General features: G+C 42.4%; 2 protein-coding genes across 4 annotated transcripts in view; both read left to right on the forward strand.

Annotated features, from left to right (window-relative positions):
• LOC124002770 (GTPase IMAP family member 7-like) overlaps positions 1–18,712 on the forward strand; it is a 66,972-nt gene that overhangs the window by 19,874 nt on the left and 28,386 nt on the right. The window lies entirely within an intron of this gene.
• LOC124002773 (GTPase IMAP family member 7-like) lies at positions 1,163–10,802 on the forward strand. 3 transcript variants are annotated; one of them, XM_046310499.1, is made up of 5 exons: positions 1,163–1,447; positions 7,025–7,227; positions 8,754–8,789; positions 9,104–9,190; positions 9,325–10,802. In XM_046310499.1, exons 2-5 carry the CDS (start codon positions 7,212–7,214, stop codon positions 10,239–10,241), a joined length of 1,056 nt encoding a protein of 351 aa, XP_046166455.1. In that variant the 5' UTR covers positions 1,163–1,447; positions 7,025–7,211; the 3' UTR covers positions 10,242–10,802. The 3 variants fall into 3 exon arrangements, with proteins under 3 accessions (XP_046166455.1, XP_046166454.1, XP_046166456.1); XM_046310498.1 differs by having other exon boundaries at positions 7,099–7,227; XM_046310500.1 differs by having other exon boundaries at positions 1,166–1,447; positions 7,099–7,227; positions 9,346–10,799.

An 18,712-nucleotide genomic window follows, 5' to 3' on the forward strand; every position in this document is an offset into this window, starting at 1 on the left:
AGTAAAACTTTCTGAGAAGTATCCATTATTTACTATTTTATTCATTCATGAAAACCAACATGTGCTTTTTGGTCTTAATTTAAGGTTAGGGTCAGGCAGTGTAGTTCAGGTTAGGATTAATTAGTAAATAGATAACACAAGGCTACAAATAATTATTATGAAATGAATAAATTGAGTAGTTTATAACAATAGCTTTCTTTAAAAAAAATCTGATTTGATGACTTTGTGGCTGTGCCAGCTAGTGACCACTCTGATCCTCATGTCTCACACCTCATGTCTCAGACCCTCATGTCTCGGTCCCTCATGTCTCGAACCCTCATGTCTCGAACCCTCATGTCTCGAACCCTCATGTCTCGAACCCTCATGTCTCGAACCCTCATGTCTCGAACCCTCATGTCTCGAACCCTCATGTCTCGAACCCTCATGTCTCGAACCCTCATGTCTCGAACCCTCATGTCTCGAACCCTCATGTCTCGAACCCTCATGTCTCATCCCTCAGGTCTCTGACCCTCATGTCTCTGTCCCTCATGTCTCTGTCCCTCATGTCTCGGACCCTCATGTCTCTGTCCCTCATGTCTCTGTCCCTCATGTCTCTGTCACTCATGTCTCTGTCCCTCATGTCTCTGTCCCTCATGTCTCTGTCCCTCATGTCTCTGTCCCTCATGTCTTTGTCCCTCATGTCTCTGTCCCTCATGTCTCTGTCCCTCATGTCTCTGTCCCTCATGTCTCTGTCACTCATGTCTCTGTCCCTCATGTCTCGAACCCTCATGTCTCGAACCCTCATGTCTCTGTCCCTCATGTCTCTGACCCTCATGTCTCTGTCCCTCATGTCTCTGACCCTCATGTCTCTGTCCCTCATGTCTCGAACCCTCATGTCTCGGTCCCTCATGTAATCTGAACCTCATGTTTCTAATCCTCATGTCTCCTGTCTCTGAGCTGCCTGCAGAACAAGGTTCATGAGGAAAGACAATAACCTGCGTTATTAGTTCTTTTGGCACGGACTTTGCCTCCAGCACACTTGTATAATTACACATGCATACTTGTTTCTCTGAAATCTCTCTGTTCTGGTAAAAGAGAACTTGATAGTACCATATCCTGTTTTTTTAGACCCTATAACTACGCTGAAAAGCCATAAGCAACACACACACACACACACACACACACACACACACACACACACACACACACACACACACACACACACACACACACACACACACACACACACACACACACACACACACACATAGGTTTCTCACAAAAGTCTCTGTTCTGGTAAAACAGCAGCAGAGGGTGTAGTCACTAGTTTGAAGCCAACAGAAGAGTTGGATCTGAGATCATTCTTTGTCTTCTCCTCCAACTAACCAGAGTTTCACTGAGGACTGGAGCTGATGAACTACAGAACACAGCTTTTTTACGAACATCCACCAAGAAGAGAAGAAAAACAGTAAGAACGTTTATTCACAAATGTATTTACAAATCGTTCTAACTTAAAATGTGAACACATTTCTAGCAGCAACACCATAAAGATTTAATAGCGTCGTCATGGAAACAATAAGTGGTCAAAGGGACTTTGCAAAATAACAACTTTTACTGTTGAATGGCAAATAAAAGAAGACGAGACTACTTGTAATTCCCATGTCTGTCCTTTACTGAGATGAAATGACTAGACCACTATAGCACTATGATACAACTTCCCTCTATCACTGATATGGCGTCTGGCTAGACTGCAAACTCTCCTTCCAGACCCACATCCCTCTATCACTGATATGGCGTCTGGCTAGACTGCAAACTCTCCTTCCAGACCCACATCCCTCTATCACTGATATGGCGTCTGGCTAGACTGCAAACTCTCCTTCCAGACCCACATCCCTCTATCACTGATATGGATATGGCGTCTGGCTAGACTGCAAACTCTCCTTCCAGACCCACATCCCTCTATCACTGATATGGCGTCTGGCTAGACTGCAAACTCTCCTTCCAGACCCACATCCCTCTATCACTGATATGGCGTCTGGCTAGACTGCAAACTCTCCTTCCAGACCCACATCCCTCTATCACTGATATGGCGTCTGGCTAGACTGCAAACTCTCCTTCCAGACCCACATCCCTCTATCACTGATATGGCGTCTGGCTAGACTGCAAACTCTCCTTCCAGACCCACATCCCTCTATCACTGATATGGCGTCTGGCTAGACTGCAAACTCTCCTTCCAGACCCACATCCCTCTATCACTGATATGGTGTCTGGCTAGACTGCAAACTCTCCTTCCAGACCCACATCCCTCTATCACTGATATGGCGTCTGGCTAGACTGCAAACTCTCCTTCCAGACCCACATCCCTCTATCACTGATATGGCGTCTGGCTAGACTGCAAACTCTCCTTCCAGACCCACATCCCTCTATCACTGATATGGCGTCTGGCTAGACTGCAAACTCTCCTTCCAGACCCACATCCCTCTATCACTGATATGGCGTCTGGCTAGACTGCAAACTCTCCTTCCAGACCCACATCCCTCTATCACTGATATGGCGTCTGGCTAGACTGCAAACTCTCCTTCCAGACCCACATCCCTCTATCACTGATATGGTGTCTGGCTAGACTGCAAACTCTCCTTCCAGACCCACATCCCTCTATCACTGATATGGCGTCTGGCTAGACTGCAAACTCTCCTTCCAGACCCACATCCCTCTATCACTGATATGGCGTCTGGCTAGACTGCAAACTCTCCTTCCAGACCCACATCCCTCTATCACTGATATGGCATCTGGCTAGACTGCAAACTCTCCTTCCAGACCCACATCCCTCTATCACTGATATGGCGTCTGGCTAGACTGCAAACTCTCCTTCCAGACCCACATCCCTCTATCACTGATATGGCGTCTGGCTAGACTGCAAACTCTCCTTCCAGACCCACATCCCTCTATCACTGATATGGCGTCTGGCTAGACTGCAAACTCTCCTTCCAGACCCACATCCCTCTATCACTGATATGGCGTCTGGCTAGACTGCAAACTCTCCTTCCAGACCCACATCCCTCTATCACTGATATGGCGTCTGGCTAGACTGCAAACTCTCCTTCCAGACCCACATCAAACATCTCCAATCCAAAATCAAATCAAGAATCGGCTTTCTATTCCGCAACAAAGCCTCCTTCACTCACGCTGCCAAGCTTACCCTAGTAAAACTGACTCTCCTACCGATCCTCGACTTCGGCGACGTCATCTACAAAATGGCTTCCAACACTCTACTCAGCAAACTGGATGCAGTTTATCACAGTGCCATCCGTTTTGTCACTAAAGCACCTTATACTACCCACCACTGCGACTTGTATGCTCTAGTTGGCTGGCCCTCGCTACATATTCGTCGCCAGACCCACTGGCTCCAGGTCATCTACAAGGCCATGCTAGGTAAAGCTCCGCCTTATCCCAGTTCACTGGTCATGATGGCAACACCCACCCGTAGCATGCACTCCAGCAGGTGTATCTCACTGATCATCCCTAAAGCCAACACCTCATTTGGCCGCCTTTCGTTCCAGTTCTCTGCTGCCTGTGACTGGAATGGATTGCAAAAATCGCTGAAGTTGGAGACTTTTATCTCCCTCACCAACTTCAAACATCAGCTATCTGAGCAGCTAACCGATCGCTGCAGCTGTACATAGTCTATCGGTATATAGCCCACCCAATTTACCTACCTCATCCCCATACTGTTTATATTTATTTACTTTTCTGCTCTTTTGCACACCAGTATCTCTACCTGTACATGACCATCTGATCAATTATCACTCCAGTGTTAATCTGCAAAATTGTAATTATTCGCCTACCTCCTCATGCCTTTTGCACACAATGTATATAGACTCTCTTTTTTTCTACTGTGTTATTGACTTGTTAATTGTTTACTCCATGTGTAACTCTGTGTTGTCTCTTCACACGGCTGTGCTTTATCTTGGCCAGGTTGCAGTTGTAAATGAGAAGTTGTTCTCAACTAGCCTACCTGGTTAAATAAAGGTGAAATAAAATAATAAATAGTTGTTTCATCACCCTATCCCGTGGAGAATGACAGCCATGCATAAGATAACAGTTGTGCTGGACAAATAATACTAGGGATGCAATAGCTAGTCTTCACTGTTGCTGTTAGCTGAATATGGTTCCTGTGCGTGGTCAGCCTCCTCCTGGGGCCCCACAAGGGTGCGTTCTGAGCCCTCTCCTGTACTCCCTGTTCACCCATGACTGCGTGGCCATGCACGCCTCCAACTCAATCATCAAGTTTGCAGACAACACAACAGTAGTGGGCCTGATTACCAATAACGACGAGACGGCCTACAGGGAGGATGTGAGGGCACACGGAGTGTGTTGTCAGGAAAATAACCTCACACTCAACGTCAACAAAACAAAGGAGATGATCGTGGACTTCAGAAAAGAGCAGAGGGAGCACCCCCCTATCCACATGCACGGGACAGTAGGGGAGAAGGTGGAAAGTTGTAAGTCCCTCAGTGTACACATCATGGACAAACTGAAATGGTCCACCCACACAGACAGCGTGGTGAAGAAGGCGCAGCAGCGCCTCTTCAACCTCAGGAGGCTGAAGAAATTTGGCTTGTCACCAAAAACACTCAAACTTTTACAGATGCACAATCGAGAGCATCCTGTCGGGCTGTATCACCGCCTGGTACGGCAACTGCTCCGCCCACAACCGTGAGGCTCTCCAGAGGGTAGTGAGGTCTGCACGTCGCATCACCGGGAGCAAACTACCTGCCCTCCAGGACACCTACACCACCCGATGTCACAGGAAGAACAAAAAGTTTGTCAAGGACAACAACCACCCGAGCCACTGCCTGTTCACCCCGCTATCATCCAGAAGGCGAGGTCAGTACAGGTGCATCAAAGCTGGGACCGAGAGACTGAAAAACAGCTTCTATCTCAAGGCCATCAGACTGTTAAACAGCCCTCACTAACATTGAGAGTCTGCTGCCAACATACAGACCCAACATAGCCACTTTAATAAATGGATTTAATAAAGGTATCACTAGTCACTTTAAATAATGCCACTTTAATAATGTTTACATGTCCTACATTACTCATCTCATTTGTACAGTGGGGCAAAAAAGTATTTAGTCAGCAGCATATTGTGCAAGTTCTCCCACTTAAAAAGATGAGAGAGGCCTGTAATTTTCATCATAGGTACACTTCAGCTATGACAGACAAAATTAGAAAAAAAAATCCAGAAAATCACATTGTAGGATTTTTTATGAATTTATTTGCAAATTATGGTGGAAAATAAGTATTTGGTCACCGACAAACAAGCAAGATTTCTGGCTCTCACAGACCTGTAACTTCTTTTTAAGAGGCTCCTCTGTCCTCCACTCGTTACCTGTAATAATGGCACCTGTTTGAACTTGTTATCAGTATAAAAGACACCTGTCCACAACCTCAAACAGTCACACTCCAAACTCCACTATGGCCAAGACCAAATGTACCTATGGTGAAAATTACAGACCTCTCTCATCTTTTTAAGTGGGAGAACTTGCACAATTGGTGGCTGACTAAATACGTTTTTGCCCCACTGTATTTACTGTATTTACTGTATTTACTGTATTTACTGTATTTACTGTATTTCATACCATCTATTATATCTTGCCTATGCAGCACGGCCATCGCTCATCCATATATTTATATGTATATATTCTTGTTCAATCACTTTACATTTATGTTTATAAGGCAGTTGTTGTGACTGTGTTAGAATATTTGTTATATATTACTGCACATGCGGAACTAGAAGCACAAGCATATTGCTACACACGCATTAACATCTGCTAATAATATTTGATTTGATTTGACACATTGTAGAGCAGCTCACTAGACAGCTGACAATGCATCTTTAAAGGTCATTTATGCTTGAGCCGATCTCTGCATTCATCATTAATGTGATCTTTCGTGAACGGGGAAATTTCCTCACAGACCCATTATCTTCTGTCTAGCGCACCGCTCTATAACACACCTTGGATTGAATCCAGGTCGTAGTTCTGTACTGCTACCTGAGGTCAGAGCTTTGGTACAGTAACCCATAGGTCGCTGGTTTGAATCCCGGAGCTGACAAGGTGAAGAATCTTTCACCGTGCTTGTGAGCAAGGCACAATTCCTTCAGGAAAGCCAGAAAAATGTCTGACCATGGCTTTGAACCTAGTCTCCACAGATGTCTCAGGGGGAGTTAGGATATGCAACAAACACATTTTCAAATCCCACAAGTACACACTACGTTAAATAGGACAAATATACAGTGCATTCAGAAAGTATTCAAAACATTCAGACCCCTTGACTTTTTACACATTTTGTTCTACGTTACAGCCTTCTTCTAAAATGGATTCAATTGTTTTATTCCCCTTCATCAATCTACACACTATAACCCATAATGATAAAGCAAAAACAGGTTTCTTGGGGACCTTCAATGCTGCACACATTTTTTTGTACCCTTCCCCAGATCTGTACCTCGACACAATCCTGTCTCGGAAATCTACGGACGATTCCTTCGACCTCATGGCTTGGTTTTTGCTCTGACATGCACTGTCAATGCTTATACAGACAGGTGTGTGCCTTTCCAAATCATGTCCAATCAATTGAATTGACCAACTTGACTCCCATCAAGTTGTAAAAACATCTCAAGGCCACTCTACCATAAAGGCCTGATTGTTAGAGTGCTATAAGGCTGTAACGTAACAAAATGTGGAAAAAGTCAAGGGGTCTGAATACTTTACAAATGCACTGTAATACTATAGTCACCATGCTAGTGAGCCTGACCTGAAATAACCTCATGACTGTTTTATCTATTATCATCATGTTGAGTATCTACAGCTTCTCTTTCCCTGTTAGGAAACATGACTAGACATGTTGTCTTCAAAACAACATGAAAATACATTCCACACAGCTGGAATGGTAAAAGACCAGATAGGTATCTAAAGAGAAAGAAGGAAAGATATTGACTCATGTTGTATGTGTCCCAAATGGCATCATATTCCCTTTATTGTAGTTCACTATAAAGGGAACAGGGTGCCATTTGGGAAGAAACCCACATCTCCTACAACACAATCCTACTTCTTAAAGGCAAGAGAGAGAAGCATTCAACTTCACCTGGACTTCTGTGAGGCGGAGAAGAGAGCTGAAGGACCTTTCGTGGGATAAACTTAATTCCTCAAATGTGAGATAGAAAAACCAGCATGGAAGACGAACGTGGTGAGAACTTAATACCACGTTCCTATGGTTATATAGTACTTAATACCAGCTTCATATGGTTATATAGTACTTAATACCACGTTCCTATGGTTATATAGTACTTAATACCAGCTTCATATGGTTATATAGTACTTAATACCAGCTTCATATGGTTATATAGTACTTAATACAAGCTTCATATGGTTATATAGTACTTAATACCAGCTTCATATGGTTATATAGTACTTAATACCAGCTTCATATGGTTATATAGTACTTAATACCAGCTTCATATGGTTATATAGTACTTAATACCACATTCCTATGGTTATATAGTACTTAATACCAGCTTCATATGGTTATATAGTACTTAATACCACGTTCCTATGGTTATATAGTACTTAATACCAGCTTCATATGGTTATATAGTACTTAATACCAGCTTCATATGGTTATATAGTACTTAATACCACATTCCTATGGTTATATAGTACTTAATACCAGCTTCATATGGTTATATAGTACTTAATACCAGCTTCATATGGTTATATAGTACTTAATACCAGCTTCATATGGTTATATAGTACTTAATACAAGCTTCATATGGTTATATAGTACTTAATACCAGCTTCATATGGTTATATAGTACTTAATACCAGCTTCATATGGTTATATAGTACTTAATAACAGGTTCTTATGGTTATATAGTACTTAATACCAGCTTCATATGGTTATATAGTACTTAATACCAGCTTCATATGGTTATATAGTACTTAATACCAGCTTCATATGGTTATATAGTACTTAATACCAGGTTCCTATGGTTATATAGTACTTAATACCAGCTTCATATGGTTATATAGTACTTAATACCAGCTTCATATGGTTATATAGTTCTTAATACCAGGTCCCTATGGTTATATAGTACTTAATACCAGCTTCATATGGTTATATAGTACTTAATACCAGCTTCATATGGTTATATAGTACTTAATACCAGGTTCATATGGTTATATAATACTTAATACCAGCTTCATATGGTTATATAGTACTTAATACCAGCTTCATATGGTTATATAGTACTTAATACCAGCTTCATATGGTTATATAGTACTTAATACCAATTTCATATGGTTATATAATAACTTAATACCAGCTTCATATGGTTATATAGTACTTAATACCAGCTTCATATGGTTATATAGTACTTAATAACAGGTTCTTATGGTTATATAGTACTTAATACCAGCTTCATATGGTTATATAGTACTTAATACCAGCTTCATATGGTTATATAGTACTTAATACCAGCTTCGTATGGTTATATAGTACTTAATACCAGCTTCATATGGTTATATAGTACTTAATACCAGCTTCATATGGTTATATAGTACTTAATACCAGCTTCATATGGTTATATAGTACTTAATAACAGCTTTACAACGTAGGTGTTATATGAATTGATTTGTGAAAACTTTTTGAAAAGTTACAATAAATAAGAAAAACTGTTATACAATTATACATGTATTGTTTTATGTCTACTACAGTTCCTTTACTAAAGGAGGCAGAGACATCAGGCTTTGGTGAGTAAGACTCCATTCCTTTATGGTCAGAACGATGGTCATATAATGAATTAACCACAATTCCCTCTGTTGTCAAACAGCAAATGGTGAACCTTATTTTATACTAGAGCATACAGTATATGCACAGCGTCACCAAGACAACCAATGTACAGAAATCCAGATCACATTATTCTCTCGTGAATAATACATATTTCAGAGTATACTATGTAATCCTTGAATAAATGTTGCGAAGAGGAAAAAACATTTCATTTCAGGACAAAACATTTCATTTCAGGACAAAACATTTCATTTCAGGACAAAACATTTAATTTCAGGTTCTGTAGATGGATTCTGCCTCCGTGAAAGATCCACACCCATAGGTGTTTCATCACCCTACCCTGTTGAGAATGACAGCCCTGCAGGTAAGATAACAGTATTGGACAAATAAAACTAGTGATGCAATAGCTAGTCTTCACTGTTGCTGTTTGCTAAATATGATTCCTGTGAATCTAATTGAATGAATTTAGTAACAAACAGTGATGAAACTGTATTATAGTTTGTATTTCCACCGATTCAGAGCAGCCAGCTGATCTGAGGATAGTTTTGGTGGGGAAGACTGGAGCAGGGAAGAGCGCAACAGGAAACACCATCCTGTGGAAAGATGCCTTTACAGAAGAGGCCTCTCTTGTGTCTGTAACTGCACAGTGTGAGACACAGAGAGGAGTGGTCAATGGGAGTAAGATTGATGTCATCGACACCCCGGGACTCTTTGACACAGCCTTGTCTCAAGAAGAGATGAAAAGTGAAATAGTCAGGTGTATAGAAATGTCAGTCCCAGGACCTCACGCCTTCCTGCTGGTGATCAGACTGGGGAGGTTCACAGAGGAGGAGAGGAACACTGTGAAGTGGATCCAGGAGAACTTTGGAGAAGAAGCCTCAAAGTACACCATCATTCTGTTCACCGGTAAAGATCAATTGAAGGGGAAAACAGTTGAGGAATGTCTGAATCCTTGTGTTTCAATTCAGGAACTGATCAACAGTTGTTGGGGAAGATACCATTGTCTCAATAATGGTCAGAGGGATGACCCTCTTCAGGTCAATGAGCTGCTGAAGAAGATAGAAGAGATGGTGAAGATGAATGGAGGAGAGCACTACACCAACCAGATGTACCAGGAGGCCCAGAGGAAGATCGAAGAGGAGGAAGAGAGGAAGAGACAGGAGATGGAGGAAGAGAGGAGGAGAAGAGAGGATGAGATACGGGAGCAAGAAAGAAGGAGACGGGAAAGAGCAACAAGAGCAAATATTGCGATAGGTTTAACTTCAGCAGCAGCTGTTGGGGCAGCAGTAGCTGGGACTACAGTACTTACTGTAGTCCCAGCAGTGGCTGTGATAGCAGCACCAATTCTGTTGGTTGGGGCAGCTGGTTTTGGTGGAGCAGCTCTTGTCATTTGGATAAAGAAGATAAGACTGTAAAAAAAGACGGAAATGAGCTGTAATACTTTCAATATTAATGTTAAACATGGTCCTTGATGAATTTATAAACACATTAGGTGATAAATAATAACATGTATACTTGTAGGTGATTATGAATAAAACAATCAGATCAACCTTTTTGAGGTCATTTAATTCATCTATATGTGATTCAAAACGGTTAAAGAGGTGAACTTCTAATGTAAATGGATATATGGACATTTTGTTAGACAATTGTGTTTTTAATCATCTATGATTTTTTTATATACATATATTCTACTCGGCTAAGGAAACATTAAATGTATTTTACATTTGTCAAATAAAATCAATTAATTAATTAAATCTTCATGACTTGAAACTGTAACTATGTAATAATACCAATATGGCACCTTTTGAGAAGTGCAACTTGGTAAAAAGAAAACTACTTAAGAGAGAATATAGTAGACGGCACGCGTCAAAATGATTGATTGATGACCGTACGTCATGATGACGTGTACATGTCTGAATATGGGCCTCCGGCCCGTCCCCCCTGTTCATGTGGTCCCGTGTTAGAGGGTGTGTGTTATTTTATATCTCTATGGTATGCTTTGAAGTAGTCATGGTGCTTGATGTCTAGGGGGGCTGGTTGAACTGGGGAGGGTGGGGGTTGAGTATGTCCCCCACCCCCAGCTTTATCTCCCTTATGGTTGTTATCTATGAAGCAGGAATATCCTGGGTTATGGATCTGGGGCATAGGCATTATAAATGTCCAGAACAAGCCATTTTTAAGACCTGAATATGTGTGTGTGTGTGTGTGTTTGTGGGGGGGTGTTAGAAACAAGGAGTGTGTGTGTGTGTGTGTGTGTGTGTGTGTGTGTGTGTGTGTGTGTGTGTGTGTGTGTGTGTGTGTGTGTGTGTGTGTGTGTGTGTGTGTGTGTGTGTGTGTGTGTGTGTGTGTGTTAGAAACAAGGTCCCTTGTCATTGTGTCCATTTCAGGCTTTAAACAACAATTAAACAGCCATCTAAATAATGTTTCTCAGCCTAGTTTCCTATTTAGTTCTCTTTATATGTACAGGCACAGAGCTTCCAGATGGCTCCAGCCTAAGAATTTTCAGTGCATGTACACACGGGGAGATTAGAATCACAAAGAAAAGATCCTAAAGGTCATTTCAGGTTTATCATGACAGCCACTTTATGAAAGGCCTTTACTTATGGCTAAACAGCTTCTACACAGCTTATTAATTAATGCTGTGGGATGAAATTAGGTGTTTCTAGGAGGGCTTAAACAAATCTACAGTGAAACGAACATGGACACGTTACACACATATTTATTGACTTTTAAAAAGACTACAGTAACATGACAGAATTTGTGCAAATGTGACGAAATCTGCTAGTGGATATTAAATGTACAACAGTAGTATTCGGTAACAAGCAATACGTGTTAAACATGTGGCACATGCAATCATGACAGCCTCTTTATGAAAGGCCTTTAACTATGGCTAAACAGTTTTCTACACATCTTATTCATTAATGATGTGGGCATACCCAGGATTTACAGGCGGCTTTATTCTGTAGTTTTAGTGAGAATTATCACCTTCCGTGAGAACTATAAAGTAAATGAAAAATACAGTTAAGCACACTCTTACAACCTTATCTTACGAGTGACTTATTAGCTTGGTATAACTCTGAAGTGCTTACATACATAACAGTTTAACCGGCGTTATAACGGGTTCAGATTAAACACATGAATAAAGGAAAAAATACCTCATTGGCTGCTTATTACAGAAGGGAGGAAATCAAACTTCACACTTATTATTCCTGGCATGAATTCACACTTCATCCTAACATACACTCTTCAACCTTTATGAACTACACCCGATGACATGAAAACTTAGCTAACGCAGCGCAGGGTTGCCTTCCATCCAAAAGTGTGTTGCTACAATAAGGATCCCCGTTACAACAGTATTAGCTACATAGTTCCGCTTGTATTATCATTTCCGCCGCACAGCGGACACAAACAATTCAAACAAAAGACAACGACATAACCTGTAAGTCTAACGGTCAGTTACAGGTCGGGGCTAACAGGACCCTTTATCTGTAAGAAATAGTCAACATTTTGGAATTATAACATGTGTTAAAATGTAGGTACTAAATATTTTGAATTAAATCACTGGTTTTAAAAATGTATCTCACGCTTTAACGATAGGGGAAGAGGTCATTTCATATTTCGGTTTAGGGGGGTTATTAACTTTATGGAAAACAATATTCACACAAACAACACCGCTTAGAGCAGCTTAGAGATTATTAGCCATGTAAGTGGGGAGCAAAAGAGCGGATTTAACCAACTCTGTACAAACCCCGACACGGGGTATGATAACTCTGACGCGTACGTCTAATGATTATTGTAGATGTTTACAACTGAGGGAGTTGACAGTTGGTCAATGAGATGTATAAAGGCAAATAGACATAACGGACCTCAAAGACCAACAGCCTACTTAAAACTGCAACTCCCCTCCAAGTCTCCGACCACTACCTTGTATCCTTTTCCCTCTCGCTCTCATCCAACACCTCCCACACTGCCCCTACTCGGATGGTATCGCGCCGTCCCAACCTTCGCTCTCTCTCCCCCGCTACTCTCTCCTCTTCCATCCTATCATCTCTTCCCTCCGCTCAAACCTTCTCCCACCTATCTCCTGATTCTGCCTCCTCAACCCTCCTCCCTCTCTGCATCCCTTGACTCTCTATGTCCCCTATCCTCCAGGCCGGCTCGGTCCTCCCCTCCCGCTCCGTGGCTCGATGACTCATTGCGAGCTCACAGAACAGGGCTCCGGGCAGCCGAGCGGAAATGGAGGAAAACTCGCCTCCCTGCGGACCTGGCATCCTTTCACTCCCTCCTCTCTACATTTTCCTCCTCTGTCTCTGCTGCTAAAGCCACTTTCTACCACGCTAAATTCCAAGCATCTGCCTCTAACCCTAGGAAGCTCTTTGCCACCTTCTCCTCCCTCCTGAATCCTCCCCCCCCCCCCTCCTCCCTCTCTGCAGATGACTTCGTCAACCATTTTGAAAAGAAGGTCGACGACATCCGATCCTCGTTTGCTAAGTCAAACGACACCGCTGGTTCTGCTCACACTGCCCTACCCTGTGCTCTGACCTCTTTCTCCCCTCTCTCTCCAGATGAAATCTCGCGTCTTGTGACGGCCGGCCGCCCAACAACCTGCCCGCTTGACCCTATCCCCTCCTCTCTTCTCCAGACCATTTCCGGAGACCTTCTCCCTTACCTCACCTCGCTCATCAACTCATCCCTGACCGTTGGCTACGTCCCTTCCGTCTTCAAGAGAGCGAGAGTTGCACCCCTTCTGAAAAAACCTACACTCGATCCCTCCGATGTCAACAATTACAGACCAGTATCCCTTCTTTCTTTTCTCTCCAAAACTCTTGAACGTGCCGTCCTTGGCCAGCTCTCCCGCTATCTCTCTCTGAATGACCTTCTTGATCCAAATCAGTCAGGTTTCAAGACTAGTCATTCAACTGAGACTGCTCTCCTCTGTATCACGGAGGCGCTCCGCACTGCTAAAGCTAACTCTCTCTCCTCTGCTCTCATCCTTCTAGATCTATCGGCTGCCTTCGATACTGTGAACCATCAGATCCTCCTCTCCACCCTCTCCGAGTTGGGCATCTCCGGCGCGGCCCACGCTTGGATTGCGTCCTACCTGACAGGTCGCTCCTACCAGGTGGCGTGGCGAGAATCTGTCTCCTCACCACGCGCTCTCACCACTGGTGTCCCCCAGGGCTCTGTTCTTGGCCCTCTCCTATTCTCGCTATACACCAAGTCACTTGGCTCTGTCATAACCTCACATGGTCTCTCTTATCATTGCAATGCAGACGACACACAATTAATCTTCTCCTTTCCCCCTTCTGATGACCAGGTGGCGAATCGCATCTCTGCATGTCTGGCAGACATATCAGTGTGGATGACGGATCACCACCTCAAGCTGAACCTCGGCAAGACGGAGCTGCTCTTCCTCCCGGGGAAGGACTGCCCGTTCCATGATCTCGCCATCACGGTTGACAACTCCATTGTGTCCTCCTCCCAGAGCGCCAAGAACCTTGGCGTGATCCTGGACAACACCCTGTCGTTCTCAACTAACATCAAGGCGGTGGCCCGTTCCTGTAGGTTCATGCTCTACAACATCCGCAGAGTACGACCCTGCCTCACACAGGAAGCGGCGCAGGTCCTAATCCAGGCACTTGTCATCTCCCGTCTGGATTACTGCAACTCGCTGTTGGCTGGGCTCCCTGCCTGTGCCATTAAACCCCTTCAACTCATCCAGAACGCCGCAGCCCGTCTGGTGTTCAACCTTCCCAAGTTCTCTCACGTCACCCCGCTCCTCCGTTCTCTCCACTGGCTTCCAGTTGAAGCTCGCATCCGCTACAAGACCATGGTGCTTGCCTACGGAGCTGTGAGGGGAACGGCACCTCAGTACCTCCAGGCTCTGATCAGGCCCTACACCCAAACAAGGGCACTGCGTTCATCCACCTCTGGCCTGCTCGCCTCCCTACCACTGAGGAAGTACAGCTCCCGCTCAGCCCAGTCAAAACTGTTCGCTGCCCTGGCCCCCCAATGGTGGAACAAACTCCCTCACGACGCCAGGACAGCGGAGTCAATCACCACCTTCCGGAGACACCTGAAACCCCACCTCTTTAAGGAATACCTAGGATAGGTTAAGTAATCCCTCTCACCCCACCCCCCTAAGTTTTAGATGCACTATTGTTAAGTGACTGTCCCACTGGATGTCATAAGGTGAATGCACCAATTTGTAAGTCGCTCTGGATAAGAGCGTCTGCTAAATGACTTAAATGTAAATGTAATAATATAGAATGCAGGGGTGTGTAATGAACATGTAACCATTATAAAACAAAAAATGTCTCAACACCCCTGATTAACCAGTGTCTGACTGATGACAAGTGTTTGTGTAACAACCTGTTCCCTCTTGGTTTCCTTTTACTAGTAAGTCATATTCTGAATAAAGTCTGGAATTATAATGGTTGTCTCAGCTTTTAATACTGAATACTCGATCACAAGTAAAGGGGAGTGAAAAAGTACAAAAAGTACCCAAAATAACTTACTTTTGATACATAAGTATATTCAAGCAATTACATTTACTTTTGATACTTATATATTTACAACCAAATACTTTTAGACTTTTACTCAAGTAGTATTTTACTGGGTGACTTTTACTTTTACTTGAGTTGTCACGACTTGTTCGGTCCCTCTCCTTGTTCGGGCGGTGTTCGTTCCCTCTCCTTGTTCGGGCGGTTGGGGACAGAACGTGGAGCATATACTTTAACACTGTTAGCACAGCTTTAGCGCAAACCCACAGCCCCGAATATTTAGCTGCCAGGACAGATTAAAAAAAGAGATGTGAATAAGTGAATCCCTCCTAATAGATATTTCTGAAGGCTACTGGACATAGGGGATTGGGAAGCGACTGTTACACGTAGATTCTCAGAAGCAATTTATAGTCTTTCCTACAATGGTATGTTATAAAGTTTGTAATAATGTACAACTGTAGGTCTCCAATGTTTTTACAAAAAAACACTAATGATGCATGTTTAAATAGTAGTACAATTTGGTAATTAATTCGAACATGTCTTCAAAAAGTTAGTACTATATATTTTGGTCTTAAATCAATGGTTTTAAAACAGTATCTCACCCTTTAACGAAGGGAAAATGTCCTTTCCAGCCATCAACCCGGTCTGTTACAAAGAAAAAAATACAGAAAATCCGGGTGCGTGCGTGAGTGTGCGGTACAACTGTAGGCCTCCAATGTTTTTACATAAAACACTAATGATGCTTGTTTAAATAGTAGTACAATTTGGTCATTAATTCTAACACGTCTTTAAAACGTATGTACTAAATATTTTGGAATTAAATCACTGGTTTTAAAAATGTATCTCACCCTTTAACGATAGGAAAATGTCATTTCCCGACATCACCCCGGTCTGTCACGAAGAAAAAGACTCGGAAAATCAGGGTGCGTGCATGAGTGTTCGTGTGACGGAGCAGCAGGAGTGTGTGTGTGTGTGTTTCAAAAACAAAGGGTGTGGGTGTGTGTTCAACAGGGGCCCAAGCATGTAGCCCCATTCTATCGGTAGAGAATCGTTTGAAACCAAGGTGTGCACTATCATGCATAAGGCATGTCGAGATATCAGCCAACCACCCGGGGTTAAACATAGATATCTCTAATCTGATATCGGACCCGGTGATATCTCTAATCCCCCCCTATGCAGACAGAATGGCTACGGGACATAAGGGATTGGGAAGCGGCTGTTAGACGTAGATTCTCAGAAGCAAACGGCGCCCCTTCACGATCACACAATTTTAGGCGTAAATTCAAATAATCACATACCCAAGAATATTTATATATTAAAAAAGAAAGAAAAGTGTACACTCTGAATGACTTCGTAAGACAAAAGGCAGCAGACCCAGGACAGATAACATAGTCTGTGAAGCCCTCCTAATGGATATTTAGGGAGCTGAGTAAGTGAAAAATATATTTGAAGTTTTGTTTGAATATTATTGGGACATTATTGTAATATTAAACGCAAGTTATTTATGTTTTAAACGGGGATATTGTCAGTAAGGTCACTGAGACTAACAATAGACAATAGTTATTGTGGTTTAGGGTTAAAATATATGGGAAGGATCAGGAATGTTAGAGATTTGGTCACTGGGGCGATTTTGAAAGAGTACATTTTGATTGATCAAGAATTCCCAATAGGTTTGTGTCACGCCCTGACCATAGTTTGCTATGTATGTTTATAGATTTTGTTGGGTATGGGTGTGATCTGAGTGGGCATTCTATGCTGTATATCTAGTTTGTCTTTTTCTGTGTTGGGCCTGATATGGTTTTCAATCAGAGGCCGGTGTTAGTCGTTGTCTCTGATGGGGAACCATATTTAGGTAGCCTGTGTAGTCATTGTTGTGTGATTGTCTAACTTAGGTGCTTGGGTCAGCACATTAGGTATATAGAGTCACGGTCGTTGTTCATTTATTGGCTTGTTCAGTTTACTTGGTGTTTTCGTCATCCATTAAAACGATGCATTCACACCACGCAGCGCTTTGGTCCGCTTCTTATTAACCATAACGCTCGTGACAGCCGGATCTGATCCTCAACCCTATTACGACAGCATATAATGCACAGACATATGCAAAACCATAAAACTCTGACAAGAAAACAATGAAAACCTTAACACGACTACAAGCATTGCCATTATCTTAGTTAACAGCCACCCATGGTTGAATTTGGTACTTTTTCTTTGTACATGCACCAAGCCTCCAAGGGGGGTGACAACCGTATTCCTAATGAGAAATATAGTCTAATAAAACAAATGTCTGCATAATGAAAGACATGAAAACTGTAGACAACAATGTATTTCGATCTGTTTTAAACGGGGATATTGTCAGTAAGGTCACGGAGACTAACAATAGACAATAGTTATTGTGGGAGGTTTAGGGTTAAAATATATGGGAAGGATCAGGAATGTTAGAGATTTGGTCACTGGGGCGATTTTGAAAGAGGGAGATTAGAACCACAAAGTAATAGGGTGGTAAGAGATCCTAAAGGTAATTTCATATTTCGGTTTAGGTGTTATTAACTTTATGGAAAACAATATTTACACTATGTGGATTATAAACATGTACGTACATAGAGAGCCAACACATCAAGATCTAACAGGGATGAGTGGGGATTCATAGTACAACAGGAGTCTTCTGTAACCTGCAATACGTGTTAAATCTGTTTTACATACAGCCATGAATGAATGGTTTCACAAAATCCCTTTAAAGGTTTTGTAAGAAAGTTGTAACAGGCCTCATTCACCAGTCTAGAGATGAACCTAGAGACACCAAAAACATCAACGTTTAGAGCAGCTTGGAGATTATTACCCATGTAAGGAGGGAGCAAAGAGCTGATTTACCACTACGGTCAAATGCATCTATAGTTTTTAATGAAGTGGTCGCTGCATTCATTTAGATTATTTCAACATAGTCTAGAACCAGTAAGAACATAGATTGAATGATCGGCTTTGTGCTATTGAGCAAGAGGCCTGACCCATTTCTATGTAAGAAGCCACACTTTTTATATTCAGCTTCTGAATGAACTAACTCATAAATATGTTTTTAACTCAGCTTAATAGCTTGATACACTTCAATCATTAGAATAATTTGCATAATGTAGTTCAGATAGAGCACGATCAGCAGGGAGGGCGATAAGAGTACACAACTGTATCAACGGCTTGAATTTCTGACAAAATAATATTATCAATGTATGCAATATATTTGTTTATTAGACCTACCAACATAGAACACAATAGGGTATATCATGGGTAACGCCCGTTTTCAGGGTTAATTGATAGGTGTTCAATTCTGTGGACTGAGAATCCAAAATAATCTAAATGTATATGTTGTGCAAAGTATTTTGGATTCTCATGTA

The sequence above is a fragment of the Oncorhynchus gorbuscha genome, linkage group LG18 (genome assembly GCF_021184085.1).
Source record: "Oncorhynchus gorbuscha isolate QuinsamMale2020 ecotype Even-year linkage group LG18, OgorEven_v1.0, whole genome shotgun sequence".
NCBI classification, from domain to species: domain Eukaryota; kingdom Metazoa; phylum Chordata; class Actinopteri; order Salmoniformes; family Salmonidae; genus Oncorhynchus; species Oncorhynchus gorbuscha.

Excerpts from the sequence above, each read along its gene's own strand:
- LOC124002773 (XM_046310499.1), top strand. Across the intron at positions 8,790-9,103 it reads GGCAGAGACATCAGGCTTTG|GTTCTGTAGATGGATTCTGC; the intron begins GTGAGTAAGACT and ends ATTTAATTTCAG. Across the intron at positions 9,191-9,324 it reads TGAGAATGACAGCCCTGCAG|TTTGTATTTCCACCGATTCA; the intron begins GTAAGATAACAG and ends ACTGTATTATAG.